Raw genomic sequence first — 26,772 nt, forward strand, 5'->3', positions numbered from 1 at the left:
ATTAAATATGCACATATTTTTCTAAACATAAATTACACTTGATCCATAAGATTTCAGCTTTGCTTCTATTTTAAAATCAGTATTTGCTATTTCATCAATATTGCCAGCAATAGATTTTACTTTAAAAAAGAAAATCGTTTTGGCAATTTCCGATTCCCCAAATGTTCGGATTTTTACAATTCCCGATTAATCGTCCAAACACTAATGTGTGTGTGCGCGCGGCTGAGTTTTAAAAATAGAAACCAAAACATGATGAAATACCCTTAAATCATTCAAACACTACCACGTTTGAATATATGGTTAAATGGAAGTTTTAGTCATTTAGAACTGCTTTAAAGCTTTACCACTCACTCATTTTTCGACCAAATTTCAAACAATTTGGTTTATAAATCACCTTCCCTTATCTTAAATAAAAAAAAAATTTTTTTTTTTTCATTTTTGTTCAGTAAAAACAAAAGTTATGAATTTACTGGTGTATAATGTTATGTTTATGGGGGCAAAAAATAATGTTATGTTTATGGGGGCAAAAAATAATGTTATGTTTATGGGGGCAAAAAATAATGTTATGTTTATGGGGGCAAAAAATAATGTTATGTTTATGGGGGCAAAAAATAATGTTATGTTTATGGGGGCAAAAAATAATGTTATGTTTATGGGGGCAAAAAATAATGTTATGTTTATGGGGGCAAAAAATAATGTTATGTTTATGGGGGCAAAAAATAATGTTATGTTTATGGGGGCAAAAAATAATGTTATGTTTATGGGGGCAAAAAATAATGTTATGTTTATGGGGGCAAAAAATAAGACTTAAATCAAACAAAAAACAAGTGAATTTATTGGAAGCCTAGAAAAATGTGAGCATGAAAAGTAATAGTTAAGCTTAAACATGGAAAAGTAAAAGTATGATATTCTAGTAAAAATATAATAACTTAAAACATTGCAAAAAAAAAAAAAAAAAAAAAATTCAATTCAAACCAATTCTTAAATGCTGCAATATTTTAACTTATAAATTCATATTTTTTTTTTACTAGAATATCGCCGTTTTCTTTTCCAGTTTTAGCAACTAGCCCTTATTACTTTTCATGCTCGCATTTTTCTATTGTAATACAATATAGTTATGTCTCATAAGTCTTAATATGACTGCAAAAATAATAAATAAATAAAAAACATCCACTGAAGGGGATGCCTATAAAGTTTTCACCCGTAAACATTGCACGTTATCCTATCAAATTTGATCATTAACCCATTTCATCCCACCGTCTTATTACAAAAAAAAAAAAAATTCCATTTGTTGGATCATGTATGGATTTAGATGAGTTTTGCAATAGTAAACCACTAACTTATTGCCAAAAGTACAGCGTTAACCGTTTTGCTCCTTACAATAATGTGGAAATTTTATCTTGAATGTCTTGATTTCTGAAATATGTCCCCCGTGTCTTATTTATAAGAGAGTCAGTATTTTGCTTTCTAAATAAACTTTCCATTCAATTCATATTTTAATTACAAAGTTTCAATTTAATAGTAGTGGTAAGACAATCACAATAAAAACTTTTTGGGGTATTGGAATCGGTAAAATTTGTGCATATTTTTTTATGCCAAAAAGATTCTTTTAATTATTTTTTTTTTTTAAATTTGATTTTGTTTAAAAAAATCTTCCACCGTTAATAGGTAGTATAAAAAAAAAAAAAAAAAAAAAAAAAAATTGATTTTAAACTACCAGCAAAGCTAAAATCTATAGACCCCCCCATGTGTTTTTACTGCACATCAACTTTTTAATAATTAGGAAAAATTACTTTATAGATAAATATTTAGAGATTTATAAAGAATTGGAAAAATATTGGAATTGTCCCATCATTACTCAATAGTTAAACATTAAGATAATTTTGGACTTTATTTTTTTTTCTATTAAATAAGGAAAACAAAAGTTCACCGAGCACTTTTAAAATCTTTATTTTGATGGCAAATCAATTTTTTTGTTAATGTTTATCGAGCGGCAGTAGAGACTTGCCAAACCCGGATATTATTATCCGTGTAGCCAGCAAACAAAGTCTGACCATTAGCAGACCAAGCAAGGCAGGTACAAAGGGGCTGCGACTTGGTACTTTGAGTGATCACTTCGGGGCGCAGCTCATCTACGACATTTTTACCTTCAAGATCCTGCAATAAAAAAAAAAGATAAAAATTGAAAACTATTTGCTTTCAGTAACATGTAAAAAGTTTTCTAGCAAAAAGTTAATCTCAAAACGGCATTATTAGTTATAAATTTCATTTGGTGAAAATTGTTCAGAGTATAAAATGCTTTCTGTTTGCGAATTGGGAAAATATTAAAAAAATATTTACCCCTGACAAAAATAAAAAGCTAAAAAATAATTAGTATTCTCTTAATGAGTATTATTTAAAATTGTTTTAGATCTGTGCTAATTTTTATTTGAATCTCATAAATTAATGAAAATTGTATTCTTTTGTATAAAGTTATCAATAGGGGACCACTAATGTTTCCCATAGAATAGAGTTGTTTATATGCATCTATTTTCTAGAATTTTTTTTCCAAACAGTTTAACAGAATACGATTTTTTTCTTTTTTTTAAAAACATTGAATTCATTTGCATTGTTTATTTACAAATTCATAGTAAAACAAAATATTACTCTTAAAATTCAAAAGGAGTGCAATACATTTTGTTCAGATTTCTTATATTTGAAAGAAAATGTGAAGACTACAATATGGTTGTCTTCAAGTCTAACGTAAATAAGTTCTCGATGAGCCGTTCCATATAAGTCATCAACTTTACCAAATTTTCATTACTAATGATTACTATAATGTCCAATTTCTACTGTACACTCTTTAACCCTTATCCTTGAGTGGCCTCTTGGCCTTGATAATGTAGTGATGCCTATGTTAAAAAAAAAAAAAAAAAAGAGATTGCTGATTTTTAGTGTTGCTTCAAATTAACAATATTAAACTTATTTGCTTCCTGACAGGCCATTGATAGATCTTACTGTTGAAGTGCCATGGTGACCACAAGAAATATTGATTATATTTGGACATTCAAAATGAAATCTTACCCAAATCTTGATGCTTGGTCCTGTTGCAGCGCACAGCCAATATCTGTTAGGACTGAAACACAGGGCGTTGATTACATCACCACCATCCAAAGTGTACAAATGTTTGCCTTCTCCAAGATCCCACAACATAGCTTGGCCATCCTGATTTAACAGAAAAATAAAAATGTGATGTATATTGGATTAAACTTCGAACAATTGATGCATAAAAAGAAAAATATATTCAAACCATTTTGATGATGGCCTACACAAACATGGAGAAACTTAAAAAATTTATCCACATTGCTTAACATTAATTGAAACACCAGTTATACATTGCATTTTAAAATTATTTTTTAATACAGTGTACATAGGAATTTTTTTTAAAGAAAAATAAAAAAAAAACAAAAAACAAAATTTTTTGTATCAATAGCTAATACATGTAAAGATATTTTTTAAATCAAGTTGGAGGTTAAAAATCAAATTGTTTTTACCTTGCCACCAGAAGCACAGAGTGATCCATCAGGAGAAACGGTCACAGTATTCAAGTAACCAGTATGTCCATAGTGGTTGGTCTTTAGCTTACAGTTGGTAAGATTCCAAACCTTTAAAAAGAGGAATGAAAACATTTTATTTGAATCTTTTACAAAAAAAAAAAAAAAAAAAAAAAAAAAAAAAAAAAAAAAAAAAAAAAAAAATACAAATTTCAATTATGTAAAATTTGATAGAATGTATTATTGAAGACTTACCTTGACAATTTTATCCCAGGAGCAAGAGACAATAATTGGGTTGGCTGTGCTGGGAGAAAATCTGACGCAGGACACCCAATCGGGATGGCTGTCCTCCTACATTAAAAAAAAAAAAAAGGAACAGTTTAGATTTTATGCACCACAACTTCTCTACAAAAGACTGTTCAATAACGCTTAAATCTGAAATAGATTTCTTTAAGCGCACAAATTAAAATGGGTTTATTTTAATCAGTTCTTTTTGTTTTTCTATAAAATAGAAAATATTTCAAAGAAATTTAAATCCAAAAAGTTTATCGTTTGACACTATTTTCTTTACCCATTTCATAGGGATAATATACATTTGGCAGCAAAAATGCTGATTGATTTCAAAATTGTTTTTAAAAAGAAATAAAAGAATGGTCAAAGAGTGGTCAACAAAAAACAGTACAACAATGAAAATGACATTTAAAACTAAATTGACAGATTAATAACTCCTCATGCGTTATGTATTTGGCAAAATACATTTTAAAATTTAAGATTAATCGTAACAACAGAGACCATATACAGAATTCACAATATTACAAGTTGAGAGAAAAGAAACATTAACAATTTTGAAGATGCAGCACAAGAATAAGAATGTATTCATGAATCAAAATCAATTTAAAAAGTTTAATGTTTTATAATTGCTGAAAGAGTGTTGATTCAAAGCAAGCCTCCTTAATTTGGATCAAATAAATTGAATAAGCAGACAGTAATTTCCCACCTTATACAGTAATGGAATTCATGCCCTCATAATTGCAGGAGTAATTTCATCAAGCATCAAAAAGGGTTATTAATCACTGGGCAAACTTCAGACCATTTTTTTTTTTTTTTTAATGCACAAAATTTTGCAACAGCTTCAATACAAAGCCCGAAGCTGATTGTTAGATCCAATTAAAAAAAAAAAAAAAAAAGTTTGTTTATTTTTATTTTATTTATTTATTTATTTTTAAATCTTAACCAGCCAGAGATAATACAGAACATTAAAATGAAATTTTTCTCAGTGGGTGTGGTAGTTAAATGAACATTTTTAATTTCGGTACAATTTTACTTATCTTGTAAATTTAACCATGAAAAAAAATAAAAAAATAAATAAATTAATAGATTGTAACAGTTTCAAAATTAAGTAAAGACTTACACTTCCACCCAAAAATCTCATTCGGACAAATTTTGAAAGACTTATATTAAAATCAAAATAACTGAAAAGATTTTTTTCCCCCCCAAAACGAAAATGCAAATTAGTTAAGCTTGCAGCTAATATCAAATATACATACACAATATATATATATTATATATAAAAACTGCATATTGTGTGAAGTTGAAGTGGTTTTGACTTTACCATTAATGAGATTAACTTTTTGCATCTTTTCATTTATCCAAATGAAAAAAAAAAAAAAAAAAAAAAAAAAAAGAAAAAAAGAAAAAAGTTTGCCTAGTTTATATTTTCCAATTATATACCAAAGTTCATGAAATGACGAATACAGTAAAATTTCTTTAAAAATTCAGTAGAATTCACGGCTTTTTTGAATTTATGACATTAAAGATTAGACAATATTTTAAGGGACTCTTTTTACTAATTAAATTAAACCAAGACAATTCTGAATTGGAAATTTAAGATGCCCTCATAATTGCAGGATTCATTTCAATGAATATCAAATATAATTTCTTAATCACAGGGCAAAAACATTTCATAGAATTTACTATATTTTTTAACACTAATTGCTTTTTAAAAAATAAAATTGTTTTCCTTAGCATTTATAAATGTTTTGCTTTTCAGTCAGAAACTATTGCATGAAAGTTTTTATTTTATTTAAAAAAAATTTTTTTTAACACGTACAGAACTCGATCTCCATTACAAAAAAATTTAATAACCCTAATTTTTCGATTTTAAAGGAACATCAATTGACAAAACGGAAAATTCAAGTTGAAAAAGGAGTTAATTTTTTTTTTTTTTTTTTTTTTAAATAACAAAACAAATGTCTTATTTAATTTCAGATGAATTTGATCAACTTTTAGAAAAAAAGTATGAAACGAGTTTAGATTTTAATTGTATTTTTAAGACGAGGTGAATCTTTGTTTCAATTATCAGATTTCTAGAAACAATACATTTGCAGGATACAATCAGTTTTGAATTCAAAACCACAAAAAAATTCTACTAAGCATCAATTGCTAATCACTGGAGAAAACATAGTATCTTTTCTATTTTACAATGTGAATATCTGACATTTCATTCATATTGTTTTTGGCATTTTAAAGCAATAATCATAAAATATAAAATTTAAAAACTTTTTAAAAATGTTCTTACTGCAGCATTCATCCTTGGCGAGTTGAGCCTGCAATTTGCTTCAAGGAAAAACTCAAGTAAAATAAAAAAAAAAGCTTGCTTTTCTTTAAAAACCTTCCCAACAATTGAATAAGGTAAGGGTTCAATTGTAGCCCCATAATTGCAGGATTCATTTCAAACACAGATTTTGTTTTTGATTTGATATTACACTTTTAGACACTGGGAAAATATAATCTTCAATTACAAAATCAAGTTTTTCTAAACGGATGATTTACTTCCTCTTTTATACAAATTTAATCCGATTCTTTGACAAATGTTGATAACAAATGGCGAAGATTAAAATTGTAGAATTTTTTTTACATCAAATGCCCTCATATAGAATAGCCTTTTTTCAACTTGTTTCAATAGCTAATACATGAATTTATCAATCATTGGGCATCAATGTATATAAAAAAAAAAACAAATCGAACAATTTATCAGATGTATCCTCAGACCTCAGAAGAAAAACTAAATAGAAATCTTAATTGCTAACACAAATAAATTGGCATACATCATTTGACCCTAGTTCATTTGGTGTCACTCAAAAGACTGCGTGTACACGTGTTATGGTCAAAACGTACGACTCATAAATTAAACTGATCTGTCACCATTAGTATAAGCATAAGAGATTAAATATTTACAGATAGTTTTTAATTCTTAATGTTGCTGCATTAATCATAATGTTAACATGCAAGCGTGTGTGTGTATATATATAATAAAAATTAAATTTATGCTTCAGAATTTGGAGATGATCGATATATTATTCTAAGCACTGCCAAAACAGGAGAGAGTTTAAAACAAAGGAATCACCACTTATCAAGGTTCAGAGGATAAGAGTTAAAGAGTGTACAATGGTCAAAAGGACAATATCAATCGTTAGAAGTGAAAAATTGGATTACTTGAGGGTAACGGTTCATCAAGAAATTGTTTACGCTGGACTTGAAGACAGCCATATTGTAGTCAACTGGAAAGCAGGTAAACAGAAGAGTTCCACAGGTGTGTAATTCTTAGAAGCTTTGTTCATGGAATCTACGTTTAGGTTTAAGCACAGATAAAGAGTGGGGGAAATTATTGATAGGGTTTACAGCCAGCGAGGGTTTCTCGTGAATGTTTGACAAGTAGGGATCATAGATTTGGGGCTCAGACAAGCATTTACCATGAAAATAATAAAAATTAGACAGGCTCGCAACGTCTCTTCTGTGACAACGAGGTTGCAGGGAAGAAGAAAAGGGCATCCCCACCAGGCTACGAAGTCTATTCTGAACTCTATCAAAGCAGCTCCTGCCCAGATGTGACAGCAATACTCCATCCTTGGACGTACCTGGCTCATATAGATAGACAAATTGCATCAGCAGATATATATCTACTGGATCGATAGATGGATCCCATCATTTTCCCAGCGATCTTGGCAATGGATTTGATGTACTCATTCAATTTTAGATCAGGAGTAACAGTCAAGCCCAGAAGAGTGTCAAAACATGGAGCCTCCTCAAGATGAGATACATTCATATCAATTGATGCCAGATGGGGCATCAGAAAGTTGATGATGCAAAGATAGAAGCTTGGTTTTAACCAGCCCCCCCCATTGTACCACATGCTAAAGATCAAAGGAGAGAGAATCAGAGAGAACCTGGTCGTTTACAGCCTTTGATGTGCTGCAATAGATGGTAGTGTCATCAGCAAAAAATATCTACGAATGACCTAAGGATGTGAGATATATATATATATATATATATAAGTCATCCACATACAGTACTGTTTTGCAGCTCATCAATGCAGCTAGACAGGCAACTACCTCAAGTCAGGATTGATATAATATATATATATATATATATGAGAGACGCTCAAGGGTACAAAAATAAGAATTGTCCCAGTCGTGAAGGATTTCTCCACCGAAAGAGAACAAGAAATGGAAGTGCGGCATCCGAAGAACAGATGCTGCACTTTGATCCTGACCAAAAGGCCAAGAGTAGCGGTGAACCCGTGGAAAAAGAAAGGGAAAACAGGCAGCTGTAAACGACGAAAAGAGAAAAAAAGATAAGATCGTAGCTTATGGTGGAAGAACGTGATGACGTTAAATTGGCCATGACAGCCCGTGGGTGGCGAGGATACCAATGAAATTCCGATCTACAAAGCAAACAGTCGCCGAACAGCGGGGCGACACGTGACCCTATTGAAAAGACGCGTGGCCTTTGTGGAATCGGATTCAGCTGTTTTTATGTCCTCTCAAAAATAATTAAGTTAGGCATCTGTTTTTATGTCCTGTCAAGTTCCATTAGGGAACACCCGAATGCCAACAGAGAAAGAAAGACAGCTCCTTTTTTGGGTATGGGCCGCCTGGCGAAGATTTGACGGACAGTGATCCCTTAATTCTGATTGGCCAACGACCTGAAATGGGAAGAGACCCAGTCCACGCCCCCACAATATAAGCAGCGAGCCTTGAGAGAGTAAGAGAGAGAGCCTTGCTTCCTTGGGTCCGACGAACGAAGATTCCCCCATCGATTGACCCCGTCACGTAGATAATTGAGTTGTCTGTCGGAGAGAGAGAAGAGAAAACCTCGCAGTTAACAAGTGGCCAGTCCCTAACTAAACAGCTAACTGCGATTGTACCCTGATTGAATACAAAGAAGTTTAAACAAAAAGAAACGCTTATTGATTTGGTCCCTTCAATTGTTTTTGCATGACAAGTCTGTTTTAGGAAACCGGCCGTGACATCATCGCTGAGGAAACATCAGAACCGACAACCGGGGTCATTCCACCACTGGACGACGCGCGGGTGACGTAAGTGTCACATATATATATATATATATATATGTTTTGCCCCCCCCCCCCCCACTTCTTTAATCAGCCGAAACTGACAATATATTGTATTGTGGAAGCACGAGGAGTGTTAAAGAATACCAGATTAGCAAAAAAAAAAAAAAAAAAAAAAAAAAAAAAATTATATATATATATATATATATATATATATATATATATATAAAATTTTCATTTTTACGAAAAATAGCTTTAAATCTTTTGGAAAATAAATTTTCTGTTAACGAGCCGATACACTATTAGGAAATGTTTTGAAGAATCAATAAATAAATAATAAATAAAAAAAAAAAATAACTGCACCATTTCATTTTACTAAAAATAATTTTTTTTTCATCAAATTGTTACGTATTATTTTTATCCACGGAAGACTATACGGCCTAAAAACAGTTCTGTATTTACAAACTGTTACCTCCCTTTTCCAAAATAGGAATTCAGAATTTTGTCTTGTAATTAATGCCTACCGTAGCCTTTTTTTTTTTTTTTTTTTTTTTTTTCGCCACGAGAAATCTACACATTGAAATAAAAGATACAATTATTTGAAATACTTGTTATATTTTTGCATATAACAAATCATCCTATAAAAAAAAAAAAAAAAAAAAAAAAAAAAAAAAAAAAAAAAAAAGCAGCGAATATTTTTTTTGTTGAAAATTTAAAATTGTATTAAAAATAGAAAAAGTTTTATTATTCTACTTTTCATATGATAAAAATTCAGGTTTTTATCTTTCTGGAATAAAGTTGCTCAAGAATAGATTTTTGGAAGAGTTGAATTTGTTAAAAAAAATTTTTTTGCCCGTGTTTATATTCGGACGAATGTAGCGTAAGTGTTAAGTGATCTGGAGCAGAAAATGGTTAATGTGGCATGACGAGGTCCCAAAATCCAACATCGTTCTAATTTTGGGGAAAGGAGAGTCACGTGTGTATGCAACAGAACATTAACCCTTTGAACATGAATGCAACAGTACGAGTTCGAGTGATTATAATGAGGCGAAAGAGTTTTTAAGGGTAGAGAAATGTTAAAAACTTAACGGTTTTATTTATTTATTTTTTTCCAATTCTAATTGCTTGAACTGTTAAAAAAAATGTCTATAATAATAAATATTTGAAAATTCTTTCAATTGCTTCTTGTCTTGGTAGCATTTATTCATTCATTTTTTTCCGTTTATCTGTTTGAAATTAACAATTACCCACGTTTCTACAAAGTCAGAACAAGGCTGGATTTTGGGAACCCATCGTACTACAATAACCAGTTTAATGATAATACAATTACAGATTACTTAAGTCTTCCACTCAACCATGGCCGACAGAACAAGAGCAAAAAAAGGTTCTACTCAAAATCCTGTAAATACTCCTAAGCTTGAAAAGATGCATCTGAAGATCAGAGGTCAGCTCAGATGAAACACCGAGGAAAGTGTCGCCCCTCCCTCATTTTCACACAATTTGTTAATAGGAAAGCGTGTATTAAAAAAAAAAAAAAGAAAAAAAAAAAAAATGCCCTCATATAGAATTTTTTTTTCATATTGTTTCAATAGCTAATACATGAATTTATTAATCATCGGGCATTAAAATTTGGTTTTAATTAAGAGAGAGAGAGAGAGAGAGAGAGAGAGAGGGGGGGGGGAATAATAAAAACAAACAAACAAACCGTAATAGTGTATTTGCAGACACCAAGAGTATTCCACAGTTTGATGGTTCTGTCGCGTGAGCCAGACACAATTTGACGATTATCAGCAGAGAAGGATACACTGAGAACATCTTTGGTGTGACCAACAAAGCGACGACTGGTGGTACCCCTACAATGGAGAAAAAGAAATAGTTACACTGACATTATGAAGCAAACAGATATAAAAATATGAAAGTGAAATATCAATGGTAATATTTGTCAAAAGAAAATCAGTTAAAAGCTTACATGCTTTAACTACTAATTAATAAACTAAAAGTACATATAAAAACTAATAATCATTCAGTGGAAGATTTATTTTGCATTCCCCTAACAATAAAATGTATTTAAAGGATCTAGGAAGCTGAAACTGTTGATAAGATGTGATCAATAATTTACTTTCAATTACATGAGAAAAAAAAAAAAAAAAAAAAAAAATGCATTAACAAATGTTACATGATAAGGGCTGTCCCCTTTTCATGTAAGTATAAAAATGGAGAATTTAGTTTAAAAATGAAAATGAAATAGCAATAGACAAATTCGAACCTCGTAATCTAGTTTAGAAATAGATTACGTGTGAGAATTTAAAAATGTAAAACAAACATTTGTTTAGAATATAGATAAATATTTCAAGGAAAGAATGTTAACTATCAAGTTTGTTATGAAATTTTAAATTGAAAGAATGCAGCTTATAAGATAATGTTTTTAACATATTGGAAAAATAGGTTACTGAGAAATAGGAAAAGTTTTGGACATGTATGTCCAGGACACGTGAAAGAAGGCACATGTTTTAACATGTGTATGACGTCACGGAAAATAGGACGTTCTAGGAATAGAGAAAAACTTTAGTTAGAGTTGACAGTCAGTGAGAAAACTCAGAGAGTCAGCCGTCTAGGAACGAGACGTCCCTTCAAGAAAAAAATGTGAGACTTTGAATTCTTGGTGATGGAACACGGCCGTGTGACGAAATAAATCATCAAGTGTTTTTTGTAAAGCTCGTCTTGTGTCTTATAATTCTTACAAAAAGGTAATGTGAAATTGTATTATATATTTGTGTTATGTCTTTACATACACGTCTCAACATCATCATGTCCGAACTGTCTGAACACTATATGTCCTCACTCAAAGAGCTTTCTTCTTCCATTCAACACAATTAAGGAATGAACTTTTAATATATAAGAATCTCTTATAACGTGAACAATATCTACCTAGTCTCTTACAACATCAATCTCTCTGAGTCTTTCAACATCCCTCACTGTAATAAGACTCCTAAGCATCTCTCTCTAAGACTCTTTTAATAAGACCCCCTTATATATAACACAAAAAAAGATTAAATAAAAATAACTTATTTAAGAGAAAAATCTCAAATTTTTCCACATTTTTTCTTTTCTTGACAAATAAAAAAAGACAGAAAATGCAATACTTAATCAGTTTTTAGTAATTTAATCTAATGTTAATTTTTTTTGGGGGGGGGGGGTCTGGGGGATCTACCCAATTTAAAAATTTGACACTTCACCTAGTATCTTATAAGATCCTTATTTACTTGAATCTGCACAAAGAGGAGTTAGATGTAAGTTAGGTAACAATAGTCTATATCACAGAGAAGGGACACTGTATTGGGACATTTTAGTCAAAGATTGACAAGAATACTACAAACATCAATTTGCATAATCAGATCTTTATTGCAAAAGCTTATAACATTTCACACCTTAAGACATGTATATTTGAATTCAGCACCATGGAAAACCACTATATAAACATACATATCAAGTTTTTGAGTAATATGAAAAAAGAGCTCCAGAAAGGCATGTTATATTAGCCCTAAAAGTTCCAGAGGAATGCGAATCAGAATTTTGTCAGGATCACCCATACTGAATTTATATTAAGAACAATGGCCTCCACATTTTAGTTAAGTTTCAGGAAGGTCTAATGGATGGATCAAAAGTTATGGGGCAAAAAGTGTCACTTTTGGCCATTTTTTACCTCTTTTGAGCCCCTGGGGATACTGAATCCCAATTTAAATGGATAACGGTACAGTTTCAGGCCTTAACATGTGTATTTGAGTTGATCACGGTGAAAAACCACTATATAGTCAGACATATCAAGTTTTTGTTGAGAAACCTGAAAAGAGCCACAAAAAAAAGGGGCGTTTTTAGCACTGAAAGTCCCCGGGGATGCGAACCAGAAGTTTGCCAAGGGTCACCCATACTGGATATTAAGAACAATGGGCTCCACATTTCAAGTTTCAGAAAAATCTAATGGATGGATCAAAAGTTATGGGACAACACGTGTCATTTGGCCATTTTTGACATATTTTGAGCCCCTGGGGACGCAACGAGAGTTTTTGCCATTTTTTTTTTTTTTTTTTTTTTTTTTTTTTTTTTACTTTTTACTGTGCACATCTTTCATTAAATTGAAATACAATTTGTGGCAAAATTTCAGGAAAACTAATGGACGGTTATCTGGCAATAATCAAAACTAACGGATGCCACTGAAAACAGGTCGCTCTCCGATAAACCAGAGAACCAATATTCAAATAGTGAACTTTTATTCATTAGATTTTTTTGTCCGAAACTTAGCTTTTTTTCAATACCTAAACTAGCAGGGAGACCCGATTTTGCCTGGAATTGAATGAGGATCAAGACGTTTAACACTCCTATATTTTATTGTCATCAAAATTAGTAAAGTTATCCAGTTTCAATTAAATCAATTGACTGCTCTAGTTGGGGACTCATCGCATTGCACTAGGAGGGAGCTTCACATATCTCCCCACATACATTGTAGTAGGGGTAGGCTATACAGACAAAAATTTTTCAAATAAATGCCAAAAGTGCCTTATTACCTTCATTTATATGTAAATAGATGGGAACAAGTGATTTGTTCAAAACGGATCAAAATTGGAGGATCGCTGGCCCCAAACGTGATTTGACCGCATCAACGCGTGAAAATGGCCCAAATTTTGCCCCCGAACAAACTTAATCACTTATTGAAAGCCACAGGGTGCATTTTTTGACTATAAATGCATTTGTATCATTAAATCTAACATTCCCATTGGCTATCCCACAAGTATAGGGTTTTTTAGGGTATCTCAGAGTCCAAAATAGGTCAAAATTACCCCAAAATTAGTCAAAAATGGTCGGAAATCACAATTTTCCAAAATGCACCTTCCATGGGCCCAAAGACACCTCTACATGGCAGAAACTGTTGGGAAATGCTTGAAGCAGGCACTCTCCTAACTTTTGCACTGTTAATGAGGGGTATAAGGACCTTTAAAAGGGGCTAAATATGGCCGATTTAGCCAAAGAGAGTCAAAAAGTCCCTAAGAATCAACATAGGTTGTCAAAAAGGGGCTTAATTTGAGTTATAGATGGAAAATTACCAAATAAGAAAATGTTTTCTTTCTGTAACAATGCAATGGCATCTTTAAATAGACACGATAACATTGCATTGCATTAATTGTGAATTTGATTGAACTTTGCTTTCTTTTTCAGTTAGTAAAATGCAATGAACATGACTGGTATAGCAGGGCAGATTGACGAAGATCATAACTACGACGATAGGACTTATCTTCTGCTTGATTCTCTTCCAACTGAGGCTGAATGTGTTCAAGCTGTGCAACATCATGCTGCCAAATATGGTACCACGACACAGAAAAATCATATTCACCAGTTCTCCTTGCGATTACTACAATTGTGGCAGAAAGCCTTTGGAAGTGATGTTCGTTATGTTACAATACCTGGGATAAAACAAACTTGATCGATCGCTAAAAATTTACGACAAAGATGTCTACAAAGCAAAGGGTTCCAGACGTGTGAATATGATTAAATGGAAACGAGAGCACCATGTCCTTCTCAATATACTTTCAAAACATGTGAATCCTGATGAATTTGATGTACATGAACAAAGATTCTTTGTCGATCAAAAGTCTCTCTCTCGCAAATGGCTCATTGACACTTTCCACGTCGATATGGAACATGAACGGTTTCTGGCAGAGCCAGAACTGCACAATCGTTTGGATTTGGACGATGATCAATTTGAAATGGAGGATATAAGTGACCAATTGCCAGAGCATGATACCTCAAACAATTTTAACTACTCATTAAACAGATTGGGTACAGTCCGTAGCACTGTCCCATGTACCGAGATCGCCACCCAGTATTTGTGCTAGAGAATAATGATGTGATTGACGAGCTCTTTAATGCATTATATTGATATTTTACTGTTGAATGATTTTAAAGTAATGTGAAGTGAAGCTGTGTCTTGAAATAACAAAATAATTCCTTTGCTAATTACTCATACCTTTTATGAAGTTATTCAATATATTGGTTAAAATCGAGAAATAGCGAATCGAGAGCCATTTTCATCAATTTTGGGGTAACTATGAGAACAATATGAATTCAGACTCTTCTTGGACAGCATTTTATTGACATTCCATGTTCAATTTACAATTAATTACTTTCTGAGAAGTTGATGTAGTAAAGTTACGATGTTTCTAAAAAGTATCATTGATGAATGAACTAATGATTCATATGTTATGTACCGTAAAGCGTAATTTTGTCATTTTTGGATTGTTTTGACCCTTTTTACATTCCCCAAAGATCTCTAAATACCCTAAATACAAATGGATAAGATAACAGGGTGGTTATTTCAGTCTTCCAACTGTAAAAAGCCATACAGGAGTGTTTATAGGAGTCCGATGAGATATAATACCTGCATTTTGGGGATTATCTGTGATTTTCGTTCATTTTTGGCTAAATTTGACCCATTTTGGACCCTTAAGATACCTTGAAAAGCCCTATATAGGTGGGATAGCCAGTGAGAATGTTAGATTTAATGATATAGAGTCATTTATGGTCAAAAATTGCACCCTGTGTGGCTTGGGAGGTGCAGTTTGGAAAATCCGTGATTTCCGACCATTTTTGACTAATTTTGACCTATTTTGGACTCTGAGATACCCTAAAAAGCCCTATACTTGTGGGATAGCCAATGGGAATGTTAGATTTAATAATACAAATGCATTTATAGTCAAAAAATGCACTCTGTGGCTTTCAATAAATGATTAAGTGTGTTCGGGGGCAAAATTTGGGCCATTTTCACGCGTTGACGCGGTCAAATCACGTTTGGGGCCAGCGATCCTCCAATTTTGATCAGTCTTGAAAAAAAATCACTTGTTCCCATCTATTTACATATAAATGAAGGTAATAAGGCACTTTTGGCATTTATTTGAAAAATTTTGTTTCTATAGCCTACCCCTAATTGTAGAGAACCTACTACTGACGTTATGAAATTAAGTTTAAAATGCAAAAGTACCATGGTTTAATTGTGCTCTAAAAAAGAAATTCATTTCAAACCAGTCCTTGTCATAGCAAAGAACCTACTGTTGATTTTATATGCAGGGCCCTTCTGCTTATGGTAATAAAAACATCTCAAATGCACTCTTGATGTTAGCCGGTATAAGGCGTTAACTTTGCTCCAAAATTGCCTGTTCCTTCTTTCATAGGATTTTTTTTATTTTTTATCATTAATATTTATTGAAAACATTGATATAAAACCTAACACTACCAGCCACATTAAGTACATTTGTGTGAAGGAAAAAAAAAAAAAAAAAAAAGCCTAGGAGTTTAGGAATCTATAAGGGAACAAACTCTGAGACAAAATTCCTTTTATATAATAAAATAAGAGCGAGGAAAACACCTTTTCAGGTAATGTTGACTAGATTTTAAAAATTGGACCAAACAAGCATTTAAGTTGACAAATCAAGCTTTTTTGTACCATTTAAATTAAATTACAAGTGACATTTTTTTCTGCATAAAGTTTTAAAGACGATTAAACTGCATCTGAGCAACACCTGTGAACACATGAATAAAAAGAGGTCAAAAGGTCAACTTACTGGTTCAAATCCCACAAGCGCAAAGTGGCATCCCATGAGCTGGAGAGGGCGAAATTTCCATCAGAAGACATGACAACATCAGACACAAAGTTGTTGTGTCCTTTAAGCGATTTCTTGGCATATCCAAACTGATGTTGCTCATCTTTCGTTAATTGCCACAAAATCAAAGTCTTGTCTAGAAAAAAAATAAAATAAAAATAAAAAATAATTTTTTTTTTTTTTAAATTTCAAGTGAAAAACATGGTATCAAAGTGATAATACTTAATCAGGTTTGTCATTTTTTTCATCTTCCAAATTACAAAGCAAAAAAAAAAAAAAAAAAAAAAAAAAAAAAATCGCATCAAGTAAAAAAGTATAGAAAGTTTAATATCGAATGAAGCAACAAATCTTACTAACATAGCAGAAAGAACAGTTGAAAAGAAATCATACAAAAACCACTATGATTGCAATTCCTACAACTAAAACAGGACTATTAATAGCTGACATTGTAATATGGAGAGAGAGACAGACAGAAAAAAAAAGGCAACCTTACAAGTTAGTTAATCCCAATTATGCTGGATTATTTAATCCAGCATAATTGGGATTAACTAACTTGTAAGATTGCTTCTTTTTTTTTTCTCTCTCTCTCTCTCCATATTATAATGTCAGCTTTAATAGCCCTGTTTTAGCTGTAGGAATTGCAATCATTGTTTAAGTCAAGAGGGAAAAGCTAAAATACCAAGGTCTGCTGTACAACATGAAAAGAAACTGGAATCTTAGGAAGATGTCTATCATTCCATTAATTATAACAGGATTCATGAAAAAGAATTTCAAAAACTACCTGTCAAACCGGTTAACCAAGTGCAAGAAATTAAATCTCTTGGAATATATAAGATAACAGGGAATGTTTGGCATCTGCTAGGATGTCATCTCCAGTTTAAACAAAAAAAAATATCTTACAGTAGAAATTTTTTTTTTTTTAAATGTGGGCAATTTTGCAGTTCAAGGCAAAACGATACACAGAAAAAAAGAGGGGAGGGGAATCAAACATAAATGTTACCAACGGCAAGATAAGTTACTCTTCTACTTCCCTGGATGTGTTTTTATTGAAAATTTAAGGGTTTATTTGGTTCAGGAAACATTTAGCAACGAAAACACCAGAGTGCAAATTGTTTATTTTGGACTTTTGAGCCATTACTGATGCTCTGCACCAAAGATGGCGCACTTTTGTCGGCCATGTTGATTAGTGGTTTAACTCACCAAAGCGAACACTTTTTCGAACTGAATAAACACTCAAAATTATGTTAAACACAAAACATATCTAGGTTAAGTACGAGAATAACTGGTAATGTCACTAAATCTAGTGTGAGAAATTCCATATACAGTCGCCACCTTCCTTTTGTTTGGCCGCTCATGCAGTAGGTGTCAGAAATCGTGAAAAATATTGAATAATTCCACCCAGTCGTTCCAAGCTTATAACTCCTCGAAAAATGTAATTCAAGCCCTAATTTTTTTTTTCAATTAAAAAGGAGCAAGGACCAAGGTTTCATTAAAAAACAAAAAACAAACATTTTTTTTTTTTAAAAAAAAGGTTTTAAACTTTGGACTTTACAGTATTTATTGATCTTTGATCTTCAATTTGTGATATATAACACTTTAATTTACTTTTTAATAGACATTTCAAAATGGGAGGCATGAATTAATTCAACCCCCTGTGTTTCTAAGCTTATAACTACTAGAAAAATGTAATTCAAGCCCTAATTTTTTTTTTAATTACAGGAGCAAGGATCAAGGTTTCATCAAAAGTTTTAAACTTTAGACTTTACAGGTAAATTTCTAAAAAAAAAAAAAAAAAAAAAAACAAAAAAAAAAAAAAAAAAAAAACAACTACTTTTTTTGGTTTTAAATTTGAATATATTATTTATTCATCTTTTCTCGTCAATTTGTGATATATAAAAAGAAAGATGCCAGTTTTCACGTACACAAAAAAAAAAAAAAAAAAAAAAAAAAAAAAAAGGACGATAAGTTAACTTGTCTTTTTTTTTTTAAGGGAGATAACAGTTATCTCCCTTTGGTATTATTTATAAGTCGGACAGAAAATCCATAAGGATTCTTTTAAACTGGTCGACACTGTCGCCAACCCACGTCCACGTTTTTTTTTTTTTTTACATAGGCATCACCACATTATCAAGGCCAAGAGGCCACTCAAGGATAAGGGTTAAAGAGTGTAAGAAATTGGACATTATAGTAATCATTAGTAATGAAAATTTGGTAAAGTTGATAACTTATATGGAACGGCTCATCAAGAACTTATTTACGTTAGACTTGAAGACAACCATATTGTAGTCAGCAGGAAAACGGAAGACAATTCCACAGGCGTGCAGTTAGTTCTAAGAAAAAAAAGCTTCGTTCATGGAATCTACGATCTGTGTTAAGAATTTCAGTCTGGTTTCTTTTTGCACTTATTACAAATTTATATATATATATATATATATATATATATATATATATATATATATATATATATATATATATATATATATATATATATGCCGTTGATATTCGCAGCCGGCTGCGGCTATTCTAAAATGCTATTCGCAGCCGGTCGCATCAGCTGACCGGAAGTGACGTCAGACAAATCTTAAGTAAATTCTTGGTTAGAATTGTAAAAATAATTTGTTTTCTTTTGTAATAGAATTTAACAATTTCTTTCATTTTGAGCTGCTTTTTTCTCCCGTTTATTTTTGTTTTCTACAATTAATAAACCAGTTTACAAGTAAAAAATAAGTTGTTTTAATTTTTAATTACCAACACAGTGGCGAATTTAATTTTTCTCTCTCCCATTTTTTATTTTGAGCGGAGAATTTAACATGTCTTTTCATTTTAATTATTTGTTTTAGTTTTTCATTACTAACACAGCGGAGAATTTGGGGTACTCATGCAGAGAACGGCATGGGCGTGGCTTATCACTTGCTCAGTTGCGAAATATTTTTGTTTTTAGTAAATAATTTGTGTTTTTTGGCAAAGTTTATTTTTAATAAAATTAGCGTATTTACTGATATTTTTGAACCGCGATATTACCATTCTTTCATAACACCGATCACTTTAGTCCTGCCTTCTTACACAGGTTTTCGGGTCGCTGACAACGAATCTGATAATCAACCCCACAGCAAATTTACCGTTTAGATGGTATTAACCCCTGGAGACTGGATCTACCTGTCGCCATTTTACAGGCTTCGTTGCCCGCCCGCTAGGTGTATCAGAATTTTAGGCGGAATTTTTGACACCCCCAACAAAAAACTGCGAATAAAATATATAAAACTCGTAATTTCTGTTTTTAAAGTGGGTTGTTTATTTTCCTTATGAAATATATTTCCAAAATAAACTATTACAGTCGTTTAAAACATAATACAAGTATTATTTTTTATTTTTTAAAAACAATGTTTACAAAATGTCTAAGCGCGTTTCTCCGATGTTACAAGCAGCCATTTTTTTACGTATACAAATACATTGATTTTTACGAGTTCACTTTTTTTTTTTTTTTTAACTTTTTTAACTTTAAAAATCGATCTAAATTTTTCTATTAGTTCAATTTTTACGTAATTTTCAGGTTCAATGTGAAATTTTATGCTCTTTTCAATAAAGTGAATATAAATTTCTGGTAAGGTTGTTTTTTTATAATTTTGAGATCAATACCGTCGACTCGACAACTTCCGGTTTCGCCGCCGGCCGGCTGCGAATAGTCACTTCGTATATATATATATATCTCGGTATTTTCATTTATCATATACTGACTTCTGTCACGACTACGCAACTGTTTAGTGTTTCGTTTTATTTATATAGTTTTTGCATACCTCAGACTTATTTACTTGTCTTTAGAGAATTACGGCCAAATTGTGTTCATTGCCCACCCCCAATGTGGGTTCCCATTTGACGTTACATTATTATAGAAAAGTGACCCCCCACTTTCTGACCACTAAAATTTCTTATCTTTCGTTTGCCGTATATATAAATGGTAATTTCCGTTTTCAGCGCCCCCGAAAACCTTTAAAAGTGGAAAATTTGAAGGAATATAATCCCATATCGAGATTACTAACGTTTCTGAATTAGTGTTTTTTTACACTTATAGGCTTCCGTAGATATAACAAAGTGAGAATCTTAACATCCGGTTTCTTTAATGGACGATGTCGGTACGATTTATCCTGACATGTGGTTGAAAAATCCTTCCATTTAAAAAATACATGGATTATAATATATAAATATGGGTTATGGTTAACTTTCGTAACCGGTTGTTTACAAAGCCATTTGCCGGAAGTGACGTTTTATCTACGGATGATCAAAACCGTATAGAATGAACCTTTTTTTTTAATATAAAAGTTTTATTCAAACAGGCTTTATTTGAACTTAATGGACTTTTTTTCTTGTATTTATTAACTGTTTTATTCTTTTTATCAAACAAAAATAGAATTTTTATATTGACATATTATGGACTGTTTTTCGAACATCGAAATTTAAAAATTAGTTTTATTTAAAAAAATAAAAAGAAAGACGGTGTGGAGTCTTTGCAAAAATAAATTCAGGTCCATGAGGGGGACTAGCGTCGCTAGTCCCCCTCATGGACCTGATGCAAATTTTAATAATCTACAAGAATTCCTTTGGCGGCGGCGAATCAAAAGCAATTATTTTGGGAATATAATGTATTGGATACGATTTTTTTTATGATGTAATGAGTTAACTACATGAACAATGAAAAAAAAAACAAACAAACTTTTTCTTTAAAATTTTTTTAAATTTTATGTTAGAAAAGATCTATAAAGTCTATTTTTTTATATGAAGGCAAAAATTTGTTAAAGAGTTAAAATAAACAAAGACTTTTCATTAAATATATTTAAAATAAATTATAAAATATCTATAAAGTCCATTTTTTATGTCTAAAAATTTGTTTAAGAGTTAAAATAAACAGACTTTTCGTTAATATCTATAAAGTCTATTTTTTATCTCTAAAAGTTTGAAAAATTCAAATAAAGTTTAGAATTTAAAAAAAAAACAAACACCGTCTTTCTTTTTTTTTTTTTTTTTAAATAAAACTAATTTTAAAATTTCGATGTTTGAAAAACAGTCTATAATATGTCAATATAAAAATTCTATTTTTGTTTGATAAAAAGAATAAAACAGTTAATACAAAAAAAAGTCCAATAAAGCCTGTTTGAATAAAACTTATATAAAAAAAAGGTTCATTCTATACGGTTTTGACCATCCGTAGATAAAACGTCACTTCCGGCAAATGGCTTTGTAAACAACGGGTTACGAAAGTTAACCATAACCTAAATATGAATAAGTTCTCATACAGGAAGATTAAAAGAAAGCATATCTTAGTCATGGAACAGGTAAGTGATGTTTTGCCAGTTAAATAAATATCATAAGATTCAACTCGTGTTATTTGTTCGACATTCCGTGAAATTATAAGTGAAGAAATCCAAAGAAAAAATAAAATTGTTTATTTCTCTTTTAAAGCTTTCATGATATTAAAATTTGGTCTTTGCTCGTTTTATTGAAATAAAATTTACGGGTTTAAATTACATTTTCATATTGTTATAATCTGATAGACTTGGCCAAAAATTATGATACACCTATCGATTCTCTAGGTGTGTCAGAAACTAACCTTATGAATGCATGTCGACCCCCAGTCTTTCCAAGCTTATAACTACTCGAAAAATGTAATTCAAACCCTATTTTTTTTTTTTTAATTAAAAAGGAGCAAGGACCAAGGTTACATTAAAAACAAAAGAAAAAAAAAAAAAAAAAGGTTTTAAACTTCGGACTTTACAGGTAAATTTCTAAAAAACACTACTTTTTTGGGGTTTTAAATTTGAATATATCATTTATTGATCTTTTATCTCCAATTTATGATATATAAAAATTTGGTGCATAAATTTACTTTTAATTAGACATTTCAAAATGGAGGGCGTGAATAAAAAAAAAAAAAAAAAAAAAAAAAAAAAAAAAAAAAAATTGTCTAAATTATATTCAGTTTATTGGAAAGAGCATAAAATTTCACATTGACCCTGAAAATATCGTAAAAATTGAATCAATAGAAAAATTGATAAATTTTTAAAGTTTAAAATTTTTTTATATATTCTTAGCTCGTAAAATTCAATTGATTTTGTTAAAAAAAAAAAAAAAAAAAATATTTCTATTACTTTTTATACAACTTTAATAGTTTATTTTGGAACTATAATCCATAAAGAAAATAAACAACCCACTTTTAAAAGAGAAATTACGAGTTTTTTTGTTTTTTTTTTAATTTTATTCGCAGTTTCGTGTTCGGAGTGTCAAAAAGTCCCCAAAAATTCTGATACACCTATCGATTCTCCACAATTTTAATGAGTTATCTTTCCTTTTCTTCCTTTTAAACAGGCACTTATGGCAACAAAAAATGCGACCTAAGGGAGATAATCAGCATAAACAATAGCAAAATATACATTTTGCAAGGTATAATTTGGGACGCTTATTAATTAACATACACAAAAGTAAATAAATCAACAAAAATAAACTGCGATCAGAGAGCAATATCTATTTTCATTAATCAACAAGTTTATTTAATTTTTGTCGTTGACATCGTTCCATTGCGACTTTTTTTTTTTTTTTTTTTACATGTTTTGTTTACGTTAATAAGTTCTTGTTACTTAACACTGATTAATTTTCTTCTTGAAAACTGCTTTGGCATATCCGGAACTAATCACATATAGTTTGATCGCTAACTTGTTTCCTCTTAAAATGTTTCGGCAATTTCCGAGACTTGGCTATAGTATTTGTATAATATTTTTTTTTCCATTTAACATTATTTACTTGTTTAGCGTCCCAAATGGCAAAATATGCTTATTTCTGTTTATGCTGGTTATCTCCCCTAGATCGGAGTTTTTGTTGCCATAAGCACCCGATTACCTCATTTTTGTGTAGACACCTAGCACCTACCGTTGCTGGATATGCAAATTTATCAAGTTTTTCCGGTGCTTATTCAGATTGGCACTTGTGGTAGAATTAAAAATTGAAGAAAATACAAAAATGTCTGTAATGATGTATGCATTGCACCGATCACGGGACGAAGATGAAAAATTCCAAATCACATAATTTGATTTTTTTTTTTTTTTTGAGGGTGGAGAAATCGGACAACGCTGACGTAAGTGGAAATGATTATCTCCCCTTATTTTCTCTGGGGAAACATGGCCCCGTCTGTTATTTATCGATAAAAAATGGCAAATTTGTTTTTCGTAAATATACTTGATCATCTTGTGATTTTTAGAACACAATCTCCATTCCGTGACAAGTAGGTATAAGTTTTTTCTTCATTTTTGTTTATCGCTATAAGTGGCAATCTAAACAAGCATCCGGCTTTTGCCTCTACGGCGGACCTAAACGAGACCCCCCCCCCCAAGTCTTTACAGTATGTTTTACTTTTCGATGTTGAGTGTTTATACTACGCTAGGTTAGGTCGTAAAAATACCAACTTCAAAATTAGGGTAGGAGGAGATAAACAGATTTTTCGTTCAGGTTCATTCTAACTACAAACGCTGCAAAGTTTATAATTTTTGACGTTTGGATAAAACCAAATTGCTTAATGCTTCGTAGAGTGATCTCCCTTTTAGACCCCCCCCCCTCAACACACAAACCAAGTTTTGTCTTTTAATATCGAAGTTGGGTGAAGATTTAATTTTAGTTTTTACTGCTCATAAAACAGTACTTGCATTATAGTCGCCGATAAATACAATTGATCTTCAGGGCAAACTTTAATCACGTTTTACTTTACTGCAGCATAAAATTATGGTTCTTGTTTACATTAGTGATCTTTTAAACCAACGCATTTCAGGTGAAAACATTACTTACGCGTCATTGTCGAGATTAGTATAAATTCGAAAAATGTAAAATGATCAAGTAACAGACGTGTTTGTTTGATGCAATTAAAATTTACAAGTTTTTTAATGGCTTACTCTTAATTTAAGTCAAGGGAGCTAAATCAGTGTAATAATACTCTTCCACCTGCACAAACTTTTAATCCAAAGAATATGACGTGTACATTTTATTTTAACCTAAAACAAAATTATGTTAATCATTTTTCCAAATTTTCTTCTTTCTGGCGCTACCGCTTCCATATATGCGTCTATTTTTTAATATTCACGGAATAAGTTTGCTGACTTTATCTCCACGTGGATATTTTGGTACTAGTGCACTAGTGCAGTCAGTAGTGCAGTGCACTTATTGATCTGTGCTGAAATAACGTTATTTAAAAAGCCATTCTTAACATGGGGGTGTTTTGTACCTATTCTATACTTTAACAATTCAATAAAAAAACATCAAACTTTAATTAAACTTGGAAATACGATTTAAAAAAAAAACTGGATCAGTAAGTGCACTAGCACAGATATTTTAAAATGTCAGCCTAATTATTAGTACGAGACTTAACATTTACTTTTAAAAATGTTCAAAAGCGATTTTGGTGCTTATACAGAAAAAGCACCGTGCTATTTTTTATACGAACGGTATCTTGTTTAAGCGAAAGCACAGAATAGTCATAAAACACCCTTCTCATGCTAAGGGCTTTCTAAATAACTGCACAAGTGCACAAGTATCGCGATTTTTCCCAAGTTATTAGCAAAACTTTCGTATGAACTACGATTAATTTAATGAAGGCAAAAATGTTTTTTTGGCGGCAAGTAATCTTTATTTTATTATATAGAGCTAACGCGACTAAAAAAAATGCAATAAATTTAGAAAAATTGAATTTAAAAAACTAAGTTAAATAAGTGGAGGAATCCAGGAAGGCGTTTAAAATTTCCCCTGGCGTTGGAGGTCATGCCTGGGAGACGTCTCAAAGACAGAATAGGTACTTTGGCCCGATTAGGTAAATATCCAGAAATTCGAAATATTCATTCTTTGAACCGAACAGATTTTTTTTTTTTTTTTTTTTGCCAAGTAACTCAAAATATGAGTGAAGAAACGGTTGGGAGACGGGAGTGATTCTATAAAAATAAAAACGTGAAGGTAATTGTCGATAATAGGTAAAATACCAAAAGAGTTAAGATAAAAATGGACAGAACTTAGACGAAAAATCACAAGAAACAGTGTAGTAGTTCATATAAGCACACGTACTTGGAATAGGCCATTTTTGTCAAAAAAATTGGAGGTCTTAGATTTTATGGTACTCATGCAGAGTGATCCGTGCTGAAATAACGTTATTTAAAAAGCCATTCTTAACATGGGGAGGGGAGGGTGCGTTTGTACTTATTCTGTACTTTAACCTTACAATTGATCAAAAAACACGCATAAAACTAATTAAACGTGGAAATACGATTAAAAAAAATCGCGCGGATCAGTCTCTGCATTAGCACAGATTTTATTTCCTGTAGGGAAATAAAATTCTACTTGATATCTAATTGAACTTTTCTGAAAAGTATTAAATTGCCGATTAATAGGTTTCATTCGGCCTCCTAATTTTTGCTTTAAAATTCGAAAACTATGAATAAAAACATAGTTGATAAAGAAATAGTCGCCAGCGATTAAAATATTGAATTAAATTTATATTTCAGGACCTTTAAATTTTCTACAGAAAAAAAAAAACTTACGATAACCAGTTTTATATAAACTGCGAAGAAAATCGCGTTGAATAGGGGTGATTTTGCAACGTTGTTTAGACTACAATTGAAGTGTTTCATACATTAAAGGAATATACTTTTGCGACCTGTGTCCACATGTGGGTTGATAATCATTATGGACCGGTTTCATCGATTTGTTTGTTGCCATCATTAGGAATGAACATAATTTAGATTATATATATATATACATATATATATATATATTACATACACAGACAAACCATATTTAGCAAGTAGCAAAATAAATAATTTTAAATTAAATATTAATAAAAATCAACCTTCATATACAAAATGTATACGTAAGAAATCACGTTTACATGTACAAAAAAAGAACAAAATGACGAAGCCTACCTCTAGAAGCAGAAACAATATTTTCTTGGTTAATTGGGTTGGTGGCGATTTGTGTAACCCAACCTCCATGACCCTTAAGGGTCCCACGAAGGGTCATTTGCTCACTCATGATTATTTTTTAAAAGTTATCTCAGGATTCCTACAGATTGAACCCGAAGAGAAAAATTAACCGATCTGCATGGAATGGTGACCGGCCGGAAGAGAACGTCCGACGTGAGTTGACGCGTTAATCTCGTTTCAGCATAAACTTCCGGCTATTGAATTTGATATTTTTAGAATTATTATTTTTTTTAAATAAA

The 26,772-nt window shown here is 31.3% G+C and overlaps 1 protein-coding gene across 1 annotated transcript; it reads right to left on the bottom strand.

Moving 5' to 3' along the window:
• Nucleotides 1-1,934: 1,934 nt before the first annotated feature.
• Nucleotides 1,935-26,738, bottom strand: LOC145248267 (small ribosomal subunit protein RACK1-like). The gene is made up of 7 exons (XM_080110139.1): nucleotides 26,474-26,738; nucleotides 16,494-16,668; nucleotides 10,589-10,736; nucleotides 3,789-3,884; nucleotides 3,534-3,644; nucleotides 3,064-3,204; nucleotides 1,935-2,157 (listed from the first exon to the last, which is right to left on the bottom strand). The coding sequence occupies exons 1-7, from the start codon at nucleotides 26,580-26,582 to the stop codon at nucleotides 1,984-1,986; spliced, it is 954 nt and encodes a 317-aa protein (XP_079966265.1). The 5' UTR covers nucleotides 26,583-26,738; the 3' UTR covers nucleotides 1,935-1,983.
• Between the last annotated feature and the right edge of the window lie 34 nt (nucleotides 26,739-26,772).

Source organism: Euprymna scolopes, chromosome 26, assembly GCF_053919585.1.
Source record: "Euprymna scolopes isolate OS-2025 chromosome 26, ASM5391958v1, whole genome shotgun sequence".
NCBI lineage: Eukaryota > Metazoa > Mollusca > Cephalopoda > Sepiida > Sepiolidae > Euprymna > Euprymna scolopes.